This window comes from Carcharhinus amblyrhynchos, chromosome 8 (genome assembly GCF_965287045.1).
Source record: "Carcharhinus amblyrhynchos chromosome 8, sCarAmb.v2.hapA, whole genome shotgun sequence".
In the NCBI taxonomy this organism is placed as follows: Eukaryota; Metazoa; Chordata; class Chondrichthyes; order Carcharhiniformes; family Carcharhinidae; genus Carcharhinus; species Carcharhinus amblyrhynchos.
Genome location: NC_137331.1, coordinates 57,944,468 through 57,971,576, shown reverse-complemented (window position 1 = coordinate 57,971,576; position 27,109 = coordinate 57,944,468). Strand labels below are relative to the sequence as shown.

General features: G+C 39.9%; 1 protein-coding gene across 1 annotated transcript in view; it reads left to right on the top strand.

The window, feature by feature from the left end:
- The window catches only part of prex2 (phosphatidylinositol-3,4,5-trisphosphate-dependent Rac exchange factor 2), a 415,983-nt gene that overhangs the window by 227,119 nt on the left and 161,755 nt on the right, over positions 1–27,109 (top strand). Inside the window, exons 20-25 of the mRNA XM_080194118.1 lie at positions 1,717–1,853; positions 4,535–4,658; positions 8,136–8,320; positions 14,411–14,572; positions 16,375–16,597; positions 20,470–20,677. Of these exons, the coding sequence (XP_080050244.1) occupies positions 1,717–1,853; positions 4,535–4,658; positions 8,136–8,320; positions 14,411–14,572; positions 16,375–16,597; positions 20,470–20,677 (1,039 nt within the window). The remainder of the gene's footprint in view (positions 1–1,716; positions 1,854–4,534; positions 4,659–8,135; positions 8,321–14,410; positions 14,573–16,374; positions 16,598–20,469; positions 20,678–27,109) is intronic.

Sequence of the window (27,109 nt, the reverse complement as noted above, 5' to 3'; positions counted from 1 at the left end):
GTTCAAATTACGCTGAAGCATCTCTGCATCCTCCTCACAGCTCACTCTCCTGCATATATCATCTACAAATTTAGAGATAATACATTTAATTCCCTCATCTAAATCATTAAGATATAATATGAACAGTTGAGATTGTGGCACAGGTCCCTGCGGTACCCCACTAGTCCACTATTCACTGCCTGCCAATTGGAAAAAGGCCCATTTATTCCTGTCTGTTAACCAGCTTTCTACCCATCTCAAGACATCACCTGCAGTCCTCTGTGCTTCAACTTTACATAATAATCTGCCATGTGTGATCTTATTGAAAGTCTTCTGAAAGTCTAAATAAAATACATCCACTGGTTCTCTCTGGTCAAATCTATTAGTTACATCCTCAAAGAATTCTAGTAGATTTGTCAAGCATGATTTCCCTTTCATAAATCCACGCTGACGTTGTCTAATTATACACTGCTTTCCAAATGCGCTGTTACGGAATCGTTGATAGTGCACACGAGCAATTTCCCTACCACTGACAGTAGGCTCGCTGCTTTTTGGTTCCCTGTGCTGCCATCAAAATAAATCCTGCTTCGGTTTTTAATTGATCACTCTTCGTAAATTATCAATTGTAACTATCCTGCACGTGTTGACATTTTATTGTTGATATTAATATTAGAAATAATATTGATGAAATTATTGTGGAATATTACATTAATAATCAATTAATATTCAGTGCTGATGTATTGAAGAGAGAACACAATACTTACAGACTTGAATATTTCAGTCAATAACAAAGGTAATTATCGTTTATCTTGAAAAAAGATTGTGCACAAAGATTTAACAAGCTCTTTAGCATTGATTTCACATCAATTTTATTCTGGCTCCATCTACAGGGGATCTCTGATATCCAGAAACATTGAAGTCATCATGGCCAGCAAATCAGGAAATAAAAAGCATGGATTTTTCCATTTGTAGTCTTTTTACAGAGAGTAAAATAAAGATTCGGACATATACACAGAATTAAAGCAGAAACTGAATAATCAAGAACTTTTAAGAAAATGAATAAAAAATTAATTTTCACTATTTTAAATTTCCATGAAATTTTCATCATAAGATGGAATGACTTGATTTCTAAAATTAGTTTTTCAGGGCCAGAGAAATAGTTCAGCAGTAAATATGGAGAGGAAGCTGTTAAAAACACACTTCATTCAGCTAGTCTTAACATTCTATATGGCCTCTAAAGCACGAGTCATGCATAAATAATTGAAGTTCACACCAAAGTATTCCGTATTGATTGTATCTGCAAAGACTGCAACAGTGTACCGTGTGTTTTAGGAGGATATCACAGATGGCACTTGATGAATTGTTGAATGGTTTCAAGAAGAAGATAGATATATTTCTCATTAAAAAAGGATAAAGGAATATGGGGAACAAGTGGGGAGGTGGATTTGAGACGAGGGAGAGATCAGCCAAGATCTGATTGAATGTGGAACAGGCCTGAAAGGCTGAATTTGACTACTTCTGTTCCTAATTCCTATATTCCTAATTTCTGGAATTTTGTGTTTAACCGAACAAGTATAGCCAGTGGATGTTGCGCCGTGATAGGGGAAGATGCTGCCAGTTTCATCATCTCTACAGTCAAAAATTTAGGGACGTAGAATCTACTTCTTTATATTTCATTTGCCTGAAAGAAATTCACCAAGATCAGCTATGAACTGCAGGTGTTATTATATTGTGTAGGAACTGTGGCAGCTGTAGCTGGCTTGCATCCTGGTCAATGCATCATCAAAGTTAATGGGATCAATGTGAGCAAAGAGAGCCATGCAAGTGTGATTGCACATGTCACAGCATGTCGGAAATACAAACGTCCTTCACAGGTTAGTCACTGTTTCTTCTTTCTGTCTCTAGCAAACATATTTCTTCATTAAAACAACTTTTATTGTCTGCTAAGAATGCTGCTTCAGTTACATTTAGCGTGCACCTTTAGAGTTCTCTTTACATTTTGGGAAAATGGAGAATTGTTTCCAAGTTTTTATGTCTGTGTGGACCACGTAGACATTGAATGATGGACATTTGGGAACCCTTGTAAAGTTTAAATCTCATGTCGTTGAGTAAATTTCTGAAGCTGCTGGTTTTGGTAAATTTTGGTGTTCTAATTGAGATCTATCCACCAATGAGAAAGCTGTAACACAAAAAACAGGCCCACAAAAAAGGTACGTCTCATTTGAGCATCTATCACTTAAAGTAAGATACAATGGAACTTTGAAACAAATACACATTTTTATTCAAAAGGTTTAAGATAACTCTGTCACAGTAATGATGTGGTTAAAAAACAACATAGAAAATATGACCTGTTTGTATTTGATAAAATAGTTGCAAGTTAGTCATTTTAATTTAATAGATTTCTAACAGGGGAACCCAATATTCCCTCAACTTATAAAGATGTTGGGCGCGATTTTCCCAGCCCGCTGTGCTACTCGAATAGTGCAGCAAGCTGATGCCTGCCTCTCAGGCGGAATTAGGCCCTGCCTCTCCCCCCTTAATTTTAAGACTTAAAATTAAGTCCTAAAGGTACAGATAACGTGAGTGGAGGTCTTTAAGACTTGATTACCTGTAAAGACTCATATTCCAACCATTATTTTGTAAATTGAGTTTGTGTCTTTATATGCCCTGTTTGTGAACAGAATTCCCACTCACCTGAAGAAGGAGCAGCAAGCATCCCAAAAGCTAATGGCTTTTGCTACCAAATAAACCTGTTGGACTTTAACCTGGTGTTATGAGGCTTCTTATTGTGTTCACACACATGTGGACAGAGACCTATGAAATTCCACAGATGTCCCCACTGGGTGTCTGGAGTAATCCTATAGCATAAAAGTTGAGCGCCGCTGTCACTTTGAGAGTGAGTGCCCTCCCCTCCCTTGAGTTGCCATTTTGCCAGGACCTCTCACAAGTGCCGCACCATTTCCTTATGCAGGTGGAGCCAAAAACGGCACATGGCCTCAGGCCCTCAAAAGACCTCATGGTCCTGTAGACCCTCTGCTTCTGCATTCTCCCTCTCCTGGCCTTTTTGGGAGTCTGCACTGCTACTTCCTCGGTCCCATCAGCAGCCCTCTGCCCTCCTTCTGCAGGGTTTGCCATTGGCTGCTCCTCCAGGGTCTGCAACTAGCTGCTTCTGCAGTGGCTGTGTAACTTCCCTTCCCCTCCTGAGCTGCCTCCTTCTTCTCAGCAGCCGGCACCATAATGGCCAGCTCCAGACCTATAAGTCCGAAATCCATCTTCATGACGGGAGATTGATAGATACGTATCTTTGTTTTTAACTAACAGCCCCCTCAAACCCTCACTGGGACCAGTGCTCCCATTCGTGAACGCTGGCAACACAATCTGGGGTGCCATGTGTCACCTGATTAGGTTGCTTGCCATTGGCATCATGAACACAACAGGTGGGGAAAGCATAGAGGTTGATGTACGGGCGTGGACATTGCGCACTCTTGAGCCATTGTCATGGGTGCTATTTCAGCATTCCTTTCCAGGCATGTGTTTCAGGTTACAGGCAAGGGGCAGGGATAGCCTGCTAAATATCACAAGATGGATTCCCCATTCACTACAGAGTACATGCAGTATGAGTGGCTGTGTTAACATGAGCACCTCTGGTAGGAGAACCAACTGCCTGAATTGACGCGTCCTCAAGTGGCACATGGTTCCCTGCCCCTCTCTAAAACCCCAGCACTCAGTGCAGTCCCACACCACATCCCATAGCAGAACATTGGAACATCCCTGTGCCTGGAAACAGCAGCCTGACCAGCGCTTAGTAAAGTCCTTCACCCCACCCCACAGAGGTAACAATGAAACATCTCTGGGTTTGGGGACAGCACTTCCAGCCCTCAGTGAACTTCCCCATCCCCATCCAGAATGTTTCCAAACCTGGAGTCCATCCTCCCCTGCACTCTGGAGGCTGCAGTTCTATTACACTTACCCTCTTGCTTCTCCTCAATGCTGCCATGCCAGGTCCCGAATTTTATAGAGCAGTTGTAAACCCTGCCAGCGTGAGAAGTTGGAAACACTAGTGGGGAGAGGGGAAATTCTGAATCCGCTAATCATATGTACAGATGTAGTAATGCGTAAATTGCTCTCATACGAATTGGTTGGCACTGAAAATCTGAGGCCGGGAGATGCATGGAGGCCTGGCTGCCCAGCGGGAAGCCCACGAAACAGCCACCGCTGATGTCTCCTGGCCAACTGCACAACTTGAGCAGCGCAGTGATCTGGGAGAATCACCCCCACTAACTTTAAAATGTCAATTAAAACTTAGGCTTTTAAAAAATATTATTTCATGTATTTCTATGTTTCTTTGTCCTGAACACTTATCACACCAGAAGGTTGCTGTTAAGTTGCAAAAGAAAAAATGTGCAGATTTCCTCATTTTCACTCTCATTCAGTAGCTCCACCCACATTTCTGTTATTGTTCACTCATCTTGTAACTGTAAATTAATTATGTATTGTGGAATGAAAGTGATAAAATGAATTGGCTTTATATTGTATTTCTATTTTGGTTATGCAGCAAGACTCTATTCGGTGGGTATATAATAATACTGAAAGTGGCCAGGAAGAGCTACAGAAAATCAGTTTAAAGCTCCCAGCCTCGGGGGGAAGCAACAGCGACATGCAAGATGGATTTAATGAAGGTATATCAGAGTTAGATAGTATGTAAAGATACTTTAAAGGCACATTGGATTCCAATTTGCATTATGTTACTCTTTCCTTTTTTATATCTTAAAATTAATTCAACCCAACTTTGCTACTTAAGTTTTCTTTCCCAGCTGAAGTTAGCCCTTCCCCTTGGTTTAAAGTATCTGATTATGCAATTAAATGATATTCTTCACAGATAAAGTGCTTTTTGTATTCAAGCCATCCCAAGATATGATTGAGCAATGCAAGAAGGAATTCAGCCTCATAGTTCTTGATGGTTCCCCAGTGATGCAGTTAAATGCAAACTTACACTAGTATGTGTATCAGCATGCACGTTCACAGCATAAAATAGTTTGAAGCCAATATTGCATGCATTATGTTTATACACTACTGCAGTTGATATGCAGAAATATCTTCCTCTTAATGATTGAATGAGTTTCCAGATAGAGCACGTTTGTGTTATATATTGGCATTAGTTCGATAGCCCAGATAACATGGCATCAAGGTCAAGGTATTTGACACTGGCAACATCATCCATCAGAAGAAGTCCAAAGAAACACTATCTAATTTGTAGAAGACACTCGTAAGAAATAGGAGCAGGAGTAGGCCATCTAGCCCCTCGAGCCTGCCCCGCCATTCAATAAGATCATGGCTGATCTGTCGTGGCTCAGTTCCACATTCCTGCCCTCTCCCCATAACCCTTAATCCCCTCTCTTATCAAAAACCCATCAACCCGTGTCTTAAAAATATTTAGCGAGGTAGCCTCCACCACTTCAACGGGCAGAGAATTCCAGAGATTCACCACCCTTTGAGTGAAGAAGTTCTTCCTCAACTCCGTTCTAAACCGCCCCCCCCTTTATCTTGAGGCTGTGCCCCCTAGTCCTACTGTCCTTTCTGAGCAGGAAGAGTCTCTCCACCTCTATCCTATCCATCCCATTCATCATCTTATACGTCTCAATGAGATCTCCCCTCATTCTTCTAAACTCTAACGAGTACAAGCCTAGTTTATTCAGCCTCTCCTCATAGCTCAACCCCTTCAACTCCGGCATCAGCCTAGTAAACCTCCTCTGCACTCCCTCCAAGGCCAAAATATCCTTGCGTAAGTACGGCGCCCAAAACTGCACACAGTACTCCAGCTGCGGCCTCACCAATGCCCTATATAGCTGCAGCAAGACCTCCCTACTTTTATATTCAATCCCCCTCGCTATGAAGGCCAGCATCCCATTAGCCTTCCTGACCCACCTGCTGCACCTGCAGGCTGGGTTTTTGTGACTCATGCACAAGGACCCCGAGGTCCCTCTGCACCATCACCTGCTGCAGTTTTTCGCCACGTAAGTAATAATTCTTCCTACCATTATTCCTACCAAAGTGGACCACCTCGCACTTGTCAACATTGAAGTACAAATGCACTGTTACAGACCAATTAATTAATAAGTTTGCAAGCTCCTTCCTTTCCTCTCTTTTAAAACACAGAACTACAATAGATAGTAAAATCATGAGCAAGCAGTAAGTAAAATGAGCTACTTATTAAGGTTAGTTCCTTTTGTATATTTTTGCTCTAGCAAAAATGAAATTTTTCTTAAATGCTGTGCCTTCTGTTTAGGTTTAATTTATGGGTGTTATGGGAGGTGAAATATGATTCTGTGCATTTGAATTCGGTTGGATGTGTTCACTGGCTGACAGCATTTCCTCAGTGGTACAAATTGCCATGGCTATGTCAAACTGATAGTTTCAGGTTACTTGATGTCAGATGACTCCCATTTCTGGAAACCAAATAGATAACAAAGTGCACCATCACATGTACATTTACTGAATTAAATATATAGCCAATTTTATTTATTTTAATGTATCACAGGTCAAAAGAATGGAAACATTTTTTAATTAAACTCTTATATTTTTCACTCCAAAATTCGAGATTATAAAATAAAATTGTGACATTTGTGGCAATTTTAACAGCCCTATACCACCCCCATCCCCATCAAAGAAAGCAGGACAGAAGTGGATAAAAATGGGTAATCCAGCCGTAAGGTGTCTACAAAAACAAAACACTGCTGCTGCTGGAAAACTGAAATAAACAGAGAAAATGCTGGAAATGCTCAGCAAGTCATAAAGCATCAGCAGAGAGAGAAGCAGAATTAAGATTTCAACTCAATGGTTCTGATGAAAAGTCAATGTACCTACTTCTGGCATAACCAGGTCAAGTTTGGGGTCAGATGAGTGACCTGATCTGTAGTGACTAGCTGGCAATATGTAAATAAGGCTCTGTGTCTCAGGTTTTATTAGTGATTTGGGTTTAATGGTTGGGCTGGGTTCCCTAGGGCCCAGCAGCAAGACCTGCCAGATCGAGCGGGAAAATACTCTGCAGCAGTCTGGGCCATAATGGTTTGGGCCCCTCAAGTAAGCCTAATATGATTTTCCTCCCTCCCCACAGTGAACTCTCCAAACACCTCAACACCTCTGCTCCTCACGTTTTCTCTTTCCTCCATGATCTTCAAACAGCCACCAACTATATTCATCACTGCCATCGGCCAGACTAACCCCTCACCCCTGATCCCCAGAGGGATCCTCTTCCCTTCAATCTCTTCTACCCCTTGATCTGACCTTCCTCATTCCCACACTCTTTGCTCTGAACTCCATTCCCTTGCCATCAGGACCTCTGAATTTTCATGATTCCCTTCAGCACAGGATTTCCTGTCCAAGTTCCAGCCTTGAATCTTGCTGGCTTTCAGAAGGAAAATGGGATGAAAATATTCTAATGAGTTCCTGCTGTCAGATTCAGCAGGACGTTTATATTCCTGCCATTTCCAAGTTTCCTCATGCTGACAGATCCTGCCCATCTCTCTGGTGAATATTAAGATCACGGAGCTCCAAACAGCAATTACCATGGATAGAAACTTGTATTGTTAAATAACAATAAGCAATATGTATAAATATACTTTTTATGAAGAAGTAGTATCTGATTATCAATAAGAATGATTGAAATTTCTGTCACTGTAAAAAGCAATTCATTTGTTCCCTCTGAAAAATACACATACAGTGTGAGAAAATTACTATCAGGATTTTCATTAGAATATAAATTGGTGACAGGAGCATATTGCAGAATTTGAATACTGTCTATACTATATGAGGTATTATATCGTAATAGTGCTCAATTTGATCCTGGAGGCTATTTTTCCTTTGTTTCAATCATTTTCAGCAGTATTCAAACTGAATGCCACAAAGAGCTGTAATTATTTTGGAAATTGAAATGGAAACAGATGGATGCTTCTTGATGCACTGATTTGTAGGTTAACTTCAAAAATGTTGGGGCATGCTAATGATATTGGTATGAAAATATTAATGGATTTGACTGCCAGAAAGTATTTTCCTTTTAGGTGTCCACAATATGCACATTTTATATAGCGCTGATTCTGTGTTTGAACTGTTTTGTTTTGAAATAACATTGTCAAGTTGACACAATGTTTTTTCTCCAGAAGTCTTTGATAAGTTTAATACAATGGCTTTAATTGATGGGAAGAAAGACCATGTGAGTCTGACAGTAGATAATGTTCATTTGGAATATGGTGTCGTATATGAATACGACAGCACTGCTGGAACAAAATGCCATGTCCTGGAGAAAATGAGTGAACCAAAGGGATTCTTCAACCTAACTGCAAAGGTATGATTCAAAGGACTAATGAAAACTCCTGTGACAATACATGTGTACCTGAAATATAATGCTTTATAAACAAGAATAGGCTGATCAACAACTGATATGAGAATTGGAGAATATTTTTAGTGTTAGTCCAGTTCAAGCTTGCTCTTTTCTCCAGCCTCATGGGGGTTGATACACCAAATAGAGTTCTATTGCGGAAGCTTCCCAGAACTGATGTAAGAGTTATAAAATTAGTTGGCAAGATTGCAGTGGTTGGTGGAGAAGTCTGAAACATTAATCTGTGCATGAAGGGACTGAAAGGCTGGGTTTATTATTGATTAGGGGAGTGTTTGTCAAGGTTTCAATATACTTATGAAGGTAAATCACCACATGGATTACAATTACGGAAGTTTGTTTAAGTATAGGAGTGTCTCTGTAGCATTGTTGGTAAATGCAATGTAAAACCAAGATATTCCAATGTCACTGTTAGTTCAGAGGGTATTAATAATATGACAAATTTACATAGGTAATTTCTATTATAAAAATAAATTAATAATGGCAAAAATACATAGGAATCTATAATGGTAAAAATTGGCAGGAATTGTGTGCAGATGTAGGATTTTAAAATATATTATTACTGATATTCTGCTCTCTATTGCAATGACAAACCTGGGAAAACAGCTCCTATAGCATCTTTTAGCCATGCAAACTTATGCTCATTTCAATGTACTGGTTTTGGTTAGACTATAAAGGCTCAGATGAGGGTCATGCAACGTTCTGCTAGATTTCAGTCATGTTGGGAACCTACCAAGATTGATATTGGAAATGGGAACCTTCCCTGTGGCTGTTACTAAAAAAAGGATAGTGAGGCAGATTGACGTTATGTGGCAGAATTCGTGTCCTATGGGTGCTCATCATTGTGAAGCAAGCATTCTGATGTGCCTCAACTATTCCTGGAAGAGTAAGGCCCTCAAGTCTTTGAAAGCCTAGATCCTGCTTTTTTTTTGCAGAAATCAGTAATCAGTTTTCCTGCTATTAAAACTGGCTGCCCAACGTTGCCAGCATTCTGACTGTGGACTCTAAAACACCTTATCTGTTTGTTAATCCAGCTGTGTTTAATAAGGCATAAGATTCGTCTGAATGACCCTCACTCCAGAAATCCTACTGCATTGTTATGGTGATGGAGCATGACTGACATTTCTGGGGCAATGGCCAGAATTTTATCATTTGAGTGGGCACACACCCAGTCTGGAAGTACATGAAATTGCGTGGGAAGAATGTCAGGCGTGAATCCTGACATCATCCTCCACCAGCACGATATTTCACTTAGCGGGAGCACACGAGAGTCAGAAATATGCTCACTGACTATTAAACAGGTTGGTGGGTGGCTCCATTGGTCTGGTGGCCTTCACAATTTTGCCACAACCTCGATCCAGAAAGAGGTTGCGACCCAAAGAAATATTGGTTAGGTGGATTAGCGGTACTAAATTGTCCCTTAATGTCAGCGGGACTGACTAGGGTACATGCATGGGGTTATCGGGATAGAGCTTGGTTGGGACTGTGGCCAGTGCAGACTCGATGGGCCGAATGGCTTCCTTCTGCACTGTAGGATTCTGTGATTTCAGATGAACTGTCTGAGGTGAAATAAAATGAAGAAAATACTTGAGGACTGAGGTTTCCTGAGTTCTGCTGTCAGGTGTTTGAATGTGCTGTCTAGGCAAAGTCTGCTGTGTTTTTTTTCATCGCATTGAATTTATACTGGTCTGCAGCTCCCTGAGGCAGCTCCACAGCAGCTGTCCACCTGAGAGGGTCCGCCGGACCCTCGCATTTCTTGGCACCTGATCAATCTCATATTTGTAACATAACTAAATTATAATTAAGAACGTAGAACTCAATAAAGCAACATAAAAAATTATTGAAACCTTTGAAACAGGCAGAAACATATTGGTGTTTGATGCTCTGGGGTGGATACGTTTATTGATTGACACCAAAACAAGTGAGGAGAAAACCCTTATGCTATAGGATAATATAGATGGGCTGGTCAGATTGGCAGAACAGTGGCAAATGAAATTTAACCTTGTAAAGTGCAAGATGATGCCTTTTGGGAGGACTAACAAGGCAAGGGAATATATATGTACGATGATGGTAAGACACTGGGAAGTACTGAAGTCCAAAGGGACCTTGGGGGTGCATGTCCATTGATCCCTGAATCATAGAATCATAGAAACCTACAGTGCAGAAAGAGGCCCTTTGGCCCATCAAGTCTGCACCGAACACAATCCCACCCAGGCCCTACCCTCATATCCCTACATATTATACCCACTAATCCCCCTAACTTACACAGCCCTGGATACTTAAGGGGCAATTTCTTAGCATCAACCTAACCCACACATCTTTGGACTGTGCGAGGAAACCGGAGTACCCAGAGGAAACCCATGCAGACACGAGGAGAATGTGCAAACTCCACACAGACAGTGACCCGAGCCAGGAATCAAACCCAGGACTCTGGAGCTGTGAAGCAGTAGTGCTAATCACTGTACTACCTTGCCACATTTAAGGCAGCAGGGCAGAAAGATAAGGTGGTTAAGAAGGTATATGAGATACTTGTATGTATTAGCCGAGGCATAGAATATAAGAACAGGGAGGTTAAGATGGAGGTGCATAAAACACTTATTAGGCCTCAGCTAGAGTACTGTGTGTGCTCTGGTTGGCACACTATAGGAAGGATGTGATGCAACTAGAAAAAATGCAGACAAGATTCATTAAGATGTTGCTTGGATTGGAGCATTTCAGCAGTGAAGAGTGGCTGGTTAAGCTTGGATTGTTTTCCTTAGAGCAGAGAAGGCTGAGTGGGGGGGCGGGGGGCGGGGGGGGCTGGTAGTTGGCATGTACCAACTTATGTAGGACATAGATAGGAAGAAACTTTTCCCCTTAGTAGAAGATTCAACAATTTGGCCGGCGGGGGAGTTCGTTTGGAGGGGAGAAAGAGCGAGAGAGAGAGATAGATTTAAGGTAAGTGGCAGGAGATTTAGAGGGATTTGCGGAAAGACTTTTTCACCCAGAAGGTGGTGGGAATCTGGAACTCACTGCCTGAAAGGGTGGTAGGGACAGGAACCCTCATAACATTTAAGAAGCATGTAGATGAGCACTGAAATGCCATTACACACAAGGTTACGGATCGAGTACTGGAAAGTGGGATTAGAATAGATCGGTGCTTGATGGCCAGTACAGCACGATGGGCTTTAAAGCTTCTTTTTGTGCTGTAAATTCTATGACTGTATGATTGTATAATACTTAAGAAATTGGGGCAAGTTTCTTTCTAAGACAGAGGGCTGGTTCCCAATGTAGTACTCAGTGAGCGATCCCTCACCAGCTGAATCTTGATCTTCTGAATCAGCTGGTTGGTGAAGATGAGGTATAAATCATTCATGATGGACCAGTTTCCATATGCTGTTTCTATGTTCTTATTTGAAGGAGCTGGTGAAATAGGTAGAGGTGGTTGGGATATCAGTGGTACCCATGTTGCCCTAGCCATTAACACCAATAAGGTGTTATTGCAGACGGTACTCTAGCTGTGGCTTAATAAGTGTTTTATACACCTCCATCTTAACCTCCCTGTTCTTATATTCTATGCCTCGGCTAATACATACAAGTATCTCATATACCTTCTTAACCACCTTATCTTTCTGCCCTGCTGCCTTAAAGGTGGCAAGGTAGTACAGTGATTAGCACTACTGCTTCACAGCTCCAGGGTCCTGGGTTCGATTCCCAGCTCGGGTCACTGTTACTGCTAAGCAGTAATAACACTGTTACTGCAAAATGGGAGCAAAAATACTAAATGAAGCTAGTACTCCATACAATGAGTATTTTAAAGCAGAAAGTCAGATATTTGGACAGATTAAGTGGAGCCCAAATCTTTGGCTGAGAAATAGTCATCCAGACTCGAAACTTGAGCTCTGTTCTCTCTCCACAGATGCTGTCAGACTTGCTGAGATTTTCCAGTATTTTCTGTTTTTGTTTCAGATTTCAGCATCTGCACTAACTTGCTTTTATCCAAATCTTCAGTCTGAGCAAGTATCACAGATCATTTGCATTTTCTTTCTGTATTTGATAAGGCATTCTATAGTTTTTAGATTCAATATTGTGTTCAGCAACAGCAGATTCCAATCTCTATGCCCATTTTATTTCCTTTCTCTATGAAAGTTTTGGTTTTGCTCTCATTTTTCTTGATTTTGTTTTCAGAAAACAATTTTCATTGTTCTGTTATTATATCTCCTCTAACCACATGTTTTGTTTCTTTACAGTTGACATGGCTTTGTGAGTGGAAAATGATGTCTCACAAATTTGATTGAGTTTTTTCAAGGGGTAACCAAGAAGGTAGATGAGGGCAGTGCAGTTGATGTTGTCTACAAGGATTTTAGCAAGGCCTTTGACAAGGTACCTCACGATAAGTTGTTGCATAAGGTTAAATTCAGGGGATCCAGGGTGATGTTGCTAAATGGGTACAAAATTGGCTTGACAGAAACCAGAGGGCGATTGTAGAGAGTTGTTTTTCAAACTGGAGACCTATGACCAACGATGTGCCTTAGGGATCGGTGCTGGGTCCACTGTTATTTGTCATTTATATGAATGATTTGAATGAGAATATAGGAGGCATGGTTAATAAATTTGCAGATGATACCAAGATTGGTGGCATAATACTTCAGAAACGAAGAAGGTTATCTCGATTGCAACGGGATCTTGATCAATTGGGCCAGTGGGCTGATGAATGGCAGATGGAGTTTAATTTAGATAAATGCGAGGTGATGCATTTTGGTAGATTGAACCAGAGCAGGACTTACTCAGTTAATGGTAGGGCACTAGAAAGAGTTACAGAACAAAGAGATCTAGGGGTACATGTTCATAGCTCCTTGAAAGTGGAGTCACAGATGGTCAGATTGGTGGAGAAAGCATTCAGCATGCATGGTTTCATTGGTCAGAACATTGAATATAGGAATTGGGACGTCTTGTTGAAGTTGTACAAGATATTGTGAAGGGCACACGTGGAATACTGTGTATAGTTCTGGTCACCCTATTATAGAAAGGATATTAAACTAGAAAGAGAGCAGAAGAGATTTATTAGGATGCTACTGGGACTTGATGGTTTGAGTTCTCAGGAGAGGCTGGATAGTGTAGGACTTTATTCTCTGGAGTGTAGAAGACTGACAGATGATCTGATAGATGTCTGTAAAATAATGAGGGGCATAAATCAGCTAGATAGTCAATATCTTTTCCCAGAGGTAGGGGAGACTAAAAGTAGAGGGAATAGGTTTAAGGTGAGGGGGGAGAGATACAAAAGTGTCGAGAGGGCCATATTTTTTCTCAGAGGGTGGTGAGTGTCTGGAACAAGCTGCTAGAGGTAGTAGTAGAGGTGGGTACAATTTTGTCTTTTAAAAAGCGTTTAGACAGTTACATGGGTAAGATGGGTTAGAGGGATATGGGCCAAAGGCAGGCAATTGGGACCAGCTTAGGGGTTTTAAAAGAAGGGTGGCATTGACAAGTTGGGCCGAGGGGCCTGTTTCCATGCTGTAAACCTCTATGACTCTACTTGTCCAATTAATACCCTTTGGCCTTGCACCACTAACTGTTTTTTCATTTAATCTCTCCTGTTGTCTACCCTATCATGGGCATTCTCTTTTTTTCCCACTTCCCATCTCCTCACTTTTTCCCTTGCTTAAAACTAATTTCTAACTTTCCCAGTTCTAATGAAAGGCCATCAGGATCAATTGAGTGCGGTATTGGCAAATCAAAAGTTGTGTCATCAGGTTATCCACTTAACTTATTTTTCTCTCTACTTTTATCTTATTGCTTTTCTATATCAAGAGGTGGCCTACACTACATCTAGGCTGGATAACACACTTGCTCAGAACATTGTGAGAGCTGTCCTGGGAACAGTAACTTGATTTCTAATCACTGTGCTATAATTTGGCATAACGAATCGTGGAAACCTCACCTCAAGAAAATTGTTGGAAATGTTCTATGCAATTCTATAACTTCATTAGATGTACTTTCTTTTTTCACTCCATAGTTTGAAATAATTGTTAAGCTATTTATTATATAACATTTATTTTACAGATCCTTGAATGTTTGGCTAAAAATGATGAGCAGTTTGTGGAACATTGCAGCAGACTAAACTGTTTAGGTGAAGGAATGCCTCCTGAATTACATTCAAAATTCAACATTATGCGCAGTGAAAAGCTCGAGCGCATTAACCGAAGGATCACAAACTACAAGAAGGTATGATCATCTTTGAGGTGCTGAGATTTGAGGGAATCTAATTTTCATCTGCACTGCTGCAGATATCACATGGACAATTTAATCAAAGCACAGTTTCATGTTGATTATGTCCATGCTTAAATCTAGCAATCTCATGTGATTCTAAGAACTCAATTGATTTGTGACAAAATGGCTTTGGTAAATGTGGAGAAGCTCCTTAATGGTGTGGATCATAATGCAGGTAAAATTGTCACCTCTTTCACTTGGTAGTACAGCAGTTGAATATAATAAAAAGAGAGATATGTTGCTGAAGTATTTTGTCTTGTACTCATCAAGATGAATGCAAGTATTCCAAATTTCAAATGATCACAACGACAGGGGAAATACGTTGCTGACTAGTTGCCAGAGCAACTCTGATTTGCCATGGTGATGCCATGGATAAAGTAACAAGGAGCTCTTGGCTCCTCAGACTCTCAGATAATTCAAAAAAGATGTTAGGCTTGAACACGCTGCTTTTGTTTACAGAGTCCGAATGCTGCATGTGAATACACGTTGCGTCTAGTAACTGTAAATGAGCCACCTGACCAACTTGATTAATGATCTTAAATGAGTTATTAGTGCAGCTATTAGCACATTCAGGATTGTTCAAAGAGACCTACTCAGTCATGAAATCACGTCTAACACTTTTGTTTTGGGTTTTGTAAAAGTGAGCTAGTTACATATAGGCTTCCTCTCTCTTGTTACAAAAGAATGTGTTGTTTGATTTGATCAGGCAATTATTGGTTTCCAGTAGGTTCCAAAGTATGCTGTTCTAAGAAACTATCCAGAATACACTCGACAAACATATCCTCCAGGCTACCATTACCAATTAGATTTGCCCAATCAATGTGAAGATTGAAGCCAGTAAGAAGTCTCACAACATCAGGTTAAAGTCTAACCTTCCACACACCTGACAAGGGAACATTGTTTCCGAAAGCTTGTGGGATTACTATCAAATAAACTGGTTAGACTTTAACCTGATGTTGTGAGACTTCTTACTGTGTTTACCCCAGTCCAACGCTGGCATCTCTACATCAAGATTGAAGCCATGCAGGATTGTTGCAGTATCTTTCTTGCTGACCCTAATTATTTTTTGATGTACCCTGTCTGACTATGTAGCTAATGTTAAGGGGCCTATAAACTACTCCAGTTTTGAATTCTCTTTCTATTTCGTATCTTACCCAAACTGATTGTACAGCTTGATATTCTGACCCATCATGGTTTTGAATACCTCTATCAAACTTCCTCTCAATTTTCTCTTTTCCAAGGAAAACAGTTCCAACTTCCCCTATCATTCAACACAACTGAAGTTCCCGATCCCTGAGGACCATTCTCATGAATCTTTCCTGCACTCTCTCTGAAGCCTTCACATCTTTTCTGAAGTGTGGTGCCTGGATTTGGATGTGGGTTTGGATGCAATACTCCAACTAAGGCCAAAACAGTATTCTTTACAAATTTAACATAACTTCCTGAATTTAAGACTTTGAATTAATCTAAATTTTGCAAATTAACTTTTTCCCTCTGATTCTTTTCATGTCTTTCATCTCTTCAAGAACCCGGAATTCTCTCATCTCACTGCTGTTTCACTTGATAATTTTGGAGCCTTTCTTGTCTATATGCTTCTGTGTTATATGGTGCAATTACTTACAGACCCACTGGGAAGCTTTGATGCAGCTTTCATATTATCATTATTTTTGTTAAAAGTGATGGGATTAATATCTATATAGTTTTTAATTAATATCAGTAAGTATAATTTGAGACTTTTTCCAATATTTTTGGTTTAGTTTTCACGAGTTCTGAAAAACCGAGCCTGGCCGACTTTCAAGCAAGCCAAGTCCAAAATTTCACCATTACACAGCAGTGATTTCTGCCCCACCAATTGCCATATAAATGTGATAGAAGTGTCATATCCTAAGAATGTTGCGTCACTGGGCAGCGCATTTGGTGTACAACTGGATAGTCGGAAACAATCTAGCAATGATATCGACCAGAAAAGCTTAGACCAGGGTAAGACCTCTGCTCTCATCTCTCACTAACTTCAATGAAAATATATAATGCATATTTGGGCTGGAGAATCCAAACCTGGCAGATGTGCAAGTTGCATAATTATTTATTACCCAAACTTGATATCTATGTGTTGTCTATGGTTTCTGTCTTCCCATCCAAAATTCTTGTTTACACAAATTCATTACACGATGATACTACTGGAGATACAGTTGCCAATGTAGCAGAATCAAAAATATAAGCAGTCAAATTAAGTGTTTCTATTGAAATAATTTGTCTGATTTCAAGAGCAAAAACAGGTTTCTCATGAAGACATAATACTTAGGGTGGAATCTTGTGATCTCTCTTGTGATGAGTTTGGTAGCCGGGAATATTTAATAAGGCAGAAGTTGGTGACTGGGAGCCTGCCCTGCAAAGAGAGAAAGAGGACAGTTCAGAGCTGAAGTCCCAGTTAGGATACTTTTGTTTGTTTGAGCTTTTGGGAATTTGCAGTTTTTTATAATTTATGACAGAAGTTGTCTTGACCTCTTCTGCCATTTTGAGGAAATCCAGGGTTACACAGGCACAGAAAAAGACTGGTTACGGATGACGTATATCAGTATGAAGATTTCTTTGTTCTGTACCTTAGAGGTTCCAGAATCATGCCTGTGACCAGAAGTTGGATTCCTTCAGGCCCATAGAATGATGTGTCTGTTGTTTGAAGCCAATTGTCTGATAGGAAAGACAACTATCAGTTATCTGTTAGGACTGTAACACAGGCTCCTACATCCAATTTAAAGTTTGTGAGATAGCTGTTGGCTGAAATGTCCGCATTCCAATATGAAAATCTTGGATCTTTGACCTCATAATGCAGGTAAAATTCACCCTTCTTGGGTGAAATCTGTGTCTTTTTGGTGTGCAGTCACAGCCTCATCAATTATCTTTGGGTCCTCTCTGCGTTTAGATGTTTTGGTCTAGCACAGTTTGCCTAAATGTCCAATCCTATTACATTGACAGCAATAGGCTGAAATTACAGGAGATTTTGCCTATGGGGGCATTTTGCTCCATAGTGCTGGCATGATCACTCTACTGGAGATTAGGGTTTTGTTTCCCTTGATCTGGCATGTCCCTGTTTCTGTGCTGTTTTACTAACTGGTCTGTGGATTTTCCTTTGTCATGGTTTACTTTCTCCTTTTAAAATGGACCTGTACCACACAATGATTTCAGACTACTGAACAAAGTGAATAACTTTCGCAAGGGTTGAATCTTCTTTCGCTTGCAGAATGTCTGACTGTGTGTCATCCACTATTACTACTACCACAACCCTGATATATTCAGATTTTAGGTCTCTGCATTTGCAGCCTTCAGCCATCCTGTGCAGATTATTAATTAATGAGTCGACAGGTTCCCTGGTACTCAGCATGCTTATAAAATGTATCCTTTTTGAGGATTGTGCTGATTCATAGGTTAAAATGAACACTGCTTGATTTTAGTACTTATTCAAATGTAGCAGACGATCATTGATTCCTTGCCTAATAATAATGTCCTCAATTGCATGAATGATTTGAGCCTAGGATAAGTCCAACTAAACTGGGAATGTGGATTTCTGACCCATGGTTAAAAAATTTCAAGTGTAGGTTCAACCTTAAGACATTGCTGAAATTCAAGTTGGTGCTGCTGTGCATTCAAAGACATAGTGTTTACCCATACCTGCCATTTTGGTGGGCTCCTGCAACAATGGTGCTCGCAATGAGCCTTGCAATGATTTTAAACATTGGCTGCCTGGATTAACTCGCTGCAGACTTCTCTGTTTCAACGCTATGCTTTAGGGTCACTAAAGTGTTGAACCTTGGCCTTTGCTGAAATTGAAAGCTGATTTTTTTGTTGCAAGTCTTGCTAATTACTTAATTTTCTCCTTTCTGACTGAGCCACGTGTACAGGGGAATCCACTTGGCTACGTGCTCTTGGAACTAGGTTGCTCTTTTAAAAGATCAGATTTTTAAAGCTAGCTCTGGCCAAGAACTAGTCTTTATTTATTAACAACAGGAACTATGTAAACATATATAGTAAAGAGTTCAAGCTAGGAAGTGTCTTCATGCTGGCTTGTACACATAGCTCTATTCAACATAGGACTGACTCCGAAGTGTGGGTCATGTTTTCTCTTACACGACTGTGTGGGCTATATTGTACTCATTTCCACATTAGCCCTGCATATGCCAGACCCTTACACTACACCTTCATCCTCTGACATTACCTTGCATTCTCATTAAATTTTCCACATACCAGATGGCACAGTAATGAGAGATGAAAATAGGATCTGAAAATGCAGAATGGTGTTTCTGCAGAAGTCAGCCTCTGGCACCTGATTCTATGGGCTCAAATTTGTTCCAAGAAGAATGTTGGATGACCTTCACTCTCACATAGATGCACTGAAGACCATTTTGAGGCATCCAAGGCAGATAACAAGGGTCACAATGAAGCTCATCTGTGTTATCCATCCTCAATGCCAATATGTGAGAAAGATTAAACACAATGTATCTGCGGTGGTTAGTGGCACCTCTTACACAGATGGCTCAAGTCTATTCAGTGTATCCAACATTGATACATCCAGCACTGGCCTTCAGGTGAGATCAACTGATGTGAAGCAACTTCTGAGAACTTTGGGGTGCCATGTTTTAAGGTCTGCAGGATCCAATTGATATAATCAAATCTGCATTCTTGGTGACTAGTTGGCATTCAGATTCAAAATTTAGCACAGTTAGTATGCCAGAATTGTACTTCATGATAAGAATGTGGAATTCAAACAGTTCAACCAAGATCGTATTGAATGGCAGAGCAGGTTTGAGAGACCAAATGGTTTACTTCTCCTTTTTTGTATGTTCATAAGTATGAATCTTTTTCCTATTAAGACTCTTTCCACTGATGTCAGCTTATAAGCTTATCCATCTAATCGGTGCAAATGACTGATCATGTAGGTGTCAGGATACAGGACCAGTTTTTTCAATGAGCTTCGTAATGATCCAACCTGTTGAAGAGTCCTCCCAGGCTGCAGGAGCCTTGAGATGTGGGCCAACCAAATCCTAAGAGGCTCTTAATGAAATTCCACAGCTAAGATCCACTTGCATCCTTGGTACTTGGGTAGCACTGTAATATAGTATCAAAATAAGTTTAGTAAGAGGCACCATGGTAGTCATGATGGAAAAGGAAGCATTTGTCACAAATAACTGACAAAACCTATTTGTGATCTGGAGTCCAGTGTTCTGCACTATGTCTGTGTTTTGATTTTGATGTTTGAGAGAATGTTTAGTTAGAGGTCAGTTTGTAATAGGTGACACAGGACTCTGTTGGATGGAAGCTGCAGTAAATTAATGGGCTGTTTGCCTGTTTAAAGAGGAATAAGTTCTTATTAAATGCTGTTCCTCTCTGGGTGTAAACACAGTAAAAAGTCTGACAACAACACTTCTCTGGGTGTGCCGGACTGTACAATCACTTCTTTTATGAGATGATAAACATTTATGAATTGACCTTTTTTTAAAGATTTGATAGAATTTGATTTTTATCTCTGGTCCTTTAATCCTGACACACAAATAAAACCCTTGCAAGGAGCTAACTCCATATACTTGTAAAATAGATCTTACTGTATTTGAATGAGAACTACAGACAAGTAAAGTTTTGCAGGCATTCATTGGTTATATCACCTAATCGTAACATGTATGTGGTTATTCCATCAGACAGATGAAACCAAATTCATTTAAATGATTGAACTCATATTCTAATCTGACAGGTAGTTCATGTTGACATGCATTACAATATTGTCAGATACTCTTTTCAGTCTCCTTACTATGAAGGAAATTCAACATTTAGCGCTCAATTTTCACATTGCTGTTATTTCATAGATAAATTGGACACAGTGGAATACGTCCATCATTTCATCACCACCATGGCAGCTCCCTCTGGACATAGTTTGGGTCAGCAAAATGGGCCTGGTCTGCACTTCCTCCTAAAGGAAAAGGACGTGGAAACACAAGATGCATATCAAAAACTTCTGAATAAGCTACAGACAGTTGTAAAGGAACTGGAAATCTATATTGCTCAGATAGATGAGTGAGTATATTAGCAATTTTTATTCAGTACTGACCAAGATACAGGACTGACAAGTACAAGTTATGGTTAAGTAAATTTCCCCTGGTTACTATGAAACATGATACTTATCAACACTTCTTACAGTAAGTTCACTCAGAGTGCATGCCTATGTTGTCCTTCCTCCCATTTCCATTCAACGATTGATGTCTCATCCACCTAACTCAAAAGGCCCTTGCATCGCACTGTTAATAGGCCAGCCTGGTAACCATTCCTGCTTCTTAATTAGAGCGAAGAATATCTGTGACTTATTTTGTGTAAAGTTTATAAAAGCCTGGCCAACTTTATCAACGGTGGGAAGCCAAAAATATTTTAAAGTGAGCACTGAGCGATCTGGTGTTAAATCATTTCTATTTCACAGCTAAAATCATCAATCAGGCAACACTTCAAAGAATACTAAATAACAGCTTTAAACATGCCAGTGTTTGAATGAAATTAAATCCAGAATCCCTGAGGATGAAAGCAAAATACTAATCAAAACCTGAAGTCATCAAAATGGGCCGTTAGGGATTCATTCAAAAGTAATTACATGTTGCTCAACTTGAATGAATTTCTAATTCGCAGTGCTGTACTTCTTTGAAAATCAAAAAGTGCAGGTGTAGAGAGTAAAAGTGTTACTAAATATTTACCACCGTTCTTACTGTTAATGTAGCTGCTCTATTCAATGTGACACAAAATGAGTTTGTTGAAAATTTTAGTTGCCCTGGTAGACTGGTGTGCTCTTTGTGCTGCTTTTGTGAGGACTAAATCGTCCCCTTACCACATCGTGAGAGCTCTGAAATTCCTGGCAGTTTGTTGAATATATGCAGAATAATGAACTCAAAGAAGCAAGGACATTGGTTTTACTAGAACACTAATGGCATTGTAAAACAGATCATGGTATTGTTTGGGTAGTGAGCAAATGGATGGTCAATTGCCAGTAGCTGCTGGCTGCACTTAAGGCTGAAGCAAGATTCATAAAAGTGATTTGAGACACAAAGGTCCCATTGATGCATTGATGTATGAAGAACTGATAAGCCCATAATAATTAATGTTGGAGTATTTTATGCAATAACTGTACTGAAATAGTTGTAAGACTAGTATCTGACCAGAAAAGGGGCGCTATCTGGACTATTTCCTTGTTATGTATGTCCTTTTGGACAGAGCTTTCAAGTTCTCAATGGTAATAATGTTTGTTGTTGCAGTTAACTAATAAACCTATCAATGGAAATGATAGTTTGAGTGGCTTAATGATTTCATAGATTTTAGCTGAAAATTATGATCTATGAAAAAATCATATTGGAATAGGGCAGAAAGAAAGAAAATAGATACAAAATTAGATTATCTTCAGAAGGTATTATGTACTAAGGTGTAATTTGACATGTATTTAGGTATGGCTCCTGAACTAGTAATCCAAAAGCAATATAGTGCAGATGCTAGAACTCTAAATTAAAACAGTAAATGCTGGAAATATTCAATCAGCCTGTCAGTATCTTTCTATTATTCGCAATCCTAGGCGAATAATTTAAAAATATAATTTCAAATTTCTGGAAAATTTAAATTTAATGTTATTAAATAAATCTGGACTAAAAATGTGTTATCAGCAATGGCAATTATAAAACTAACAAATTGTTGTAAAATCTCTCTAGGTCACTAATGTCCTTTAGAGAGAGAAAAACATACGACCTCCAGCTCGCCTGTTTATTTATGACTCCAGGCTGACAACAATATGATTGACTCGCAACTGTTTTAGCAAGTCACCCAATTTATGGGAGCACCACCACTTATAAGTTCCTATCCAAGTCACAGGCTGCCGTGACATGGAAATATATTACTTCATCATCACTGTGTCAAAATCCTGAAGTCCTTTCCTAACAGCTCTGTGGTGTACATTCCCCACATGGATTGCAGCTGTTCATTGTTAGGGTGCCAAAGCAGAAACCCCAAAGTATGTTATGAAGCCCAAGTAGACCCCAACAGTTGTTTTATTTTGGCTTTAGCGTGAGGAAAATGTGTTTCACTCCAGGTATGATTCTGTTGGCACACGAGGAAGCTTTTATTAAAACAAACTTTATTTGACAATACGGTTTAACTATAACAAATCAATTAATTTAACTTTTGCCTTTTGAAATACTTAAAAACATGACAAGATATAATTCTTAACTGCTAATCTGTCTCTATTAGTTCCAGTTCAAGCAATATTCCTTTTATACACTTAAACTCATCTTCCAAATCAATTAGCAATATACAGGCGTACATACTTGTGCTTGTTAATAGTCTATAGAGACTTTTGAACACTTCTGGAGAGAGGAATAGAGAGACATCTCTTGTTTCTTTCAGGACCAGGCAGAAACTAACTGTTTTAAGTCAAAATGAATATGTGTTTTCCCTGCAAGCTCAGCTCCACCATTCACGTGACTCTGCCCTGCAAATAAACCTAATCAAATCTTACTCTGAAAGTCCCAGGGGAAAAAAAACCCAAAATAAACAAAAATACATTAACTCAGATTAAAACAAACACACCCTAGCTAAAATCAATCATTAGCCTGCATTCTCAGCATGTGAGCTGTGTGGTAGAGACAAATTGGCATGGTGTAAAACAGAGCTGAATTCCAAACATACCACTTTCAAGAAACATGATATGAATTTTTTTTTAAAGGCACAGTATCATCACATCATGAAGACAGCTCACTACTACCTTCTCAAGAGCAATTTGGGATGGGCAATAAATTCTGGCCTTGAGCGACATCTACAAAACAAAATGATAAATTTAATAGATGTTGATGTCCTTGGAATGGTTTTACAAATATGGTGTCATTGCAATGTGCAGTTTTCTGATTGCATCTAACCAAACTGTTCTGGTGCATCTGCAATGCTGGCATTTCCCAACCATGTGGAAAATTGCCAAGCTACGTCCTGACCACAAAAAGCAAAGCATATCCACCCAATCTATCCAACTACCATATCCTTGGTCATTTTTTATATTTGTGTATGGGATATGCGCATCACTGACAAGGCCCATAGTTATTGCCCATTTCAATTGCCTTTGAGAAGGTTGCAAGTTAGCCACTGCAGTCTGTGTGGTGTAGGTACGTCCAGTGGCTATTAGATAGGGAGTTTCAGTGACGGGAAAGGAACAGCAATATATTTTCAAGTCAGAATGGTGTGTGACCTTCTGGTGGAGGTGTTTTCTTCAGTCAGCTGCTCCTTTTCATCTTGGTAGAGCATGCAGCTTTGGAAGGTACTGTTGAAAAGCCTTGGCAAATTATTGCAGTGCACAGTCTTACCATATGGTGTGCTGGTGGGAGGGAGTGAATATTTAATGTGGTAGATGGGTTGCTAATCAAACAGGCTGCTTAGTCCTGGATAGAGTGTAGCTTCTTCAGTGTTGTAGCTTGGAACTGAACTCATCCAGGAAAGTGAAGAGTATTCCTTCACACTGCTGACTTATGCCTTCGGAAAGGTTTTAGTGAGTCAGGAGATGGTTTTTGGAGGTCAGTTATCTCAGTATAAGGACATTGCTGCAGAAATACCTCAGGGCAATGTCTGGGACCTATCAATTTCAGCTGCTTCATCAATGATTTCCATAACGTCTCTATCCATAAAGTCAGAAGGGACTGCTCACTGATGATTACAGTGTGCTCAGTTCCATTTGTGTCTGCTCTCACACTGAAACATTCTGTGCACAAATACAGCAAAATCTGGACCTGCTTTATTGTGAGAAAAGATACACAGGTATTCTAAAGCGAAGTGAAAAACACTGAGGCAAAATCTAGTAGCATTCACTACACATAGCATAAAGTTAAAGAAACCAAGAGAATTTATGATTATTCAAGACCTCAGAACATCCCAAAATGCTTTACAGCCAATGAAGTACTTCTGAAGTCAATATTGCAATGTAGGAAACATGACAACCAATTTGTACACAAGCAAGCTCCCAGAAACAGCAGTTTGGACAGGAAACAGAAGAGAACACACATTTGTTTTTGAAATAGTCTCATGGTGCATTTTATTTCCAACTAAGAGGGCCAATGGGATAATAGTTTGCTGGAAAATCTCAGCAGGTCTGACAGCATCAGGAAAGAGAGAAAAGAGCTGATGTTTGGAGTCCAGATGGCCCTTAGTCAAAACTTCTATGTCTTTTTCAGCATTTTCTCTTTTGGTTTCAGATTCTAGCATCTTTATCTTATCAAAAGTAATTTGCTTTTATTTATGGGGAATAGTTCAATGTCTCATCCAAAAGGTGGCACCTTTAAGAATACAGCACATATTCAGTACTGCGCATATGTGCTAGCCTCGATTATGTGTTCAAGTCTAGTGGAAAGAACTGGAAGCACAAGTTTTCCTGGTCTAATGGCCTATTTATTTACTTTAATATTCTGTGTCTTGAAATGGATAGAAAACTGGTTAGAATAAATGGGTCTTTTTCCGATAGGCAGACAGGGACTAGTGGGTACCATGGAGATCTGTGCTCGGACCCCAACAGTTCACTTGATATATTAATGATTTGGATGAGGGAAGTAAACGTATTATCTCCAAATTTGCATATGATACAAAGTTGGGTGGGAAGATGAGCTATGAGAAGGATGCAGAGATGCTTCAGCATGATTTGGATAGGCTGAATGAGTGGGCTGTATAATGTGGATAAATGTGAGGTTATCCACTTTGGTAGCAATAATTGGAAGACAGATTGTCATCTGAATGGCTATAAATTGAGAGACATGGATACTCAGTGAGACCTTGGTGCCCTCATGCATCATCACTTAATGTAAGTGCATGTACAGCAGGCAATCAAGATATAAAAACCAAAAGAGAAAATGCTGAAAATCTCAGCAGGTTTGGCAGCATCTGTAAGGAGAGAAAAGAGCAGATGTTTTGAGTCCATATGACCATTTGTCAAAGCACTTTGTCAAGACAAATAAAAGTTAATTACTGTGGATGCTGGAATCTGAAACCAAAAGAGAAAATGCTGGAAAATCTCAGCAGGTCTGGCAGCATCTGTAACGAGAGAAAAGAGCTGATGTTTTGAGTCCTGAAGACCCTTTGTCAAAGCTTTGACAAAGCCTAAGCTTTGACAAAGGGTCATCTGGGCTCGAAACATCAACTCTTTTCTCTCCTTACAGATGCTGCCAGACCTGCTGAGATTTTCCAGCATTTTCTCTTTTGGTTGTCAGGACAAATGATATGTTGGTCTTCATAGCACATGGATTTGAATATAGGAATAGGGATATTTTACTACAATTGTATAGCATGTTGGTGAGGTCACACCTAGAGGATTGTGTGCAGCTTTGGCTATCTACAGAGGAGTGCAGCAAAGGTTTACTGGGCTGATGCCTGGGATGGCAGGACTGTCATTTTTGGAGCGACTAAATTGATTAAGCTTATATTCACTGGAGTTTAGAAGAGTGAGAGGGGATCTTATAGAAACTTATAAAATTTTAATTCAATTAGACAGGTTGTATTCAGAAAGAATGTTCCAGATAGGTGAGAAAATAACCAAACGCGGTGTTTAAAATAATGACAGTAGGCCCAAAAATATATTGAGCAATCCAAGCACTTGAATTGACTATCCTGTGTTATATTCAACTTCTTTTTCCTTCCGTGGTCATTTGCGTGTATACATTTATTTGTTTGAAAGAATAACAGTATCAAACAGGAAAGAGGTGAGTCAGAGGACCTGCTTGTAAGATGCATACACAGGAAGGGCAAGGATGACAAACTGTAAAACCCTGCAGATGTTGGCTGTGGTTGTTTGAACAGAGCAAAAAAACATTTTTTCTCAGTTAATTTATGTCCCATTCAGAAAGACTAACATTCTAATTATCTCATTAGTTGTTATGTACTATGGCTGGAATTTTCTGGCTGTTCCCGCCAGTGGGATCTTTCATTCGCACCAACGGCCAACCTCCATCGCCAATTTCCTGGTGACAGGACGGTACATGCATTGGGAAACCCTGTTGACAATGGTGGAACAAGAAGATCCTGCCACCGGCCAATGGAGGGCTGCCTCCACCGCCGCAAAACATGTAGTGGGGGCACGGAAAAATCCTGCCTAAATTTCTTCCAAAAAAGCCTCCTACACTCTGGAGAAAAAAGTCCCAGTCTATCCAGCCTCTCTTTATAACTCAAACCATCAAGTCCTGGTAGCATCCTAGTAAATCATTTCTGCACTCTTTCTAGTTTAGTAGTATCTTTTCTATAATAGGGTGACCAGAATTGCAAAGTATTCCAAATGTGGCCGTACCAATATCTTGTACAACTTCAACAAGACGTCCCAACTTCTGTATTCAATGTTATGACCGATGAAACCCAAGCATGCCAAATGCCTTCTTCACCATTCTGTCCACCTGTGACTCCACTTTCAAGGAGCTATGAACATGTACCCCTAGATCTTTTTGTTCTGTAACTCTCCCCAAC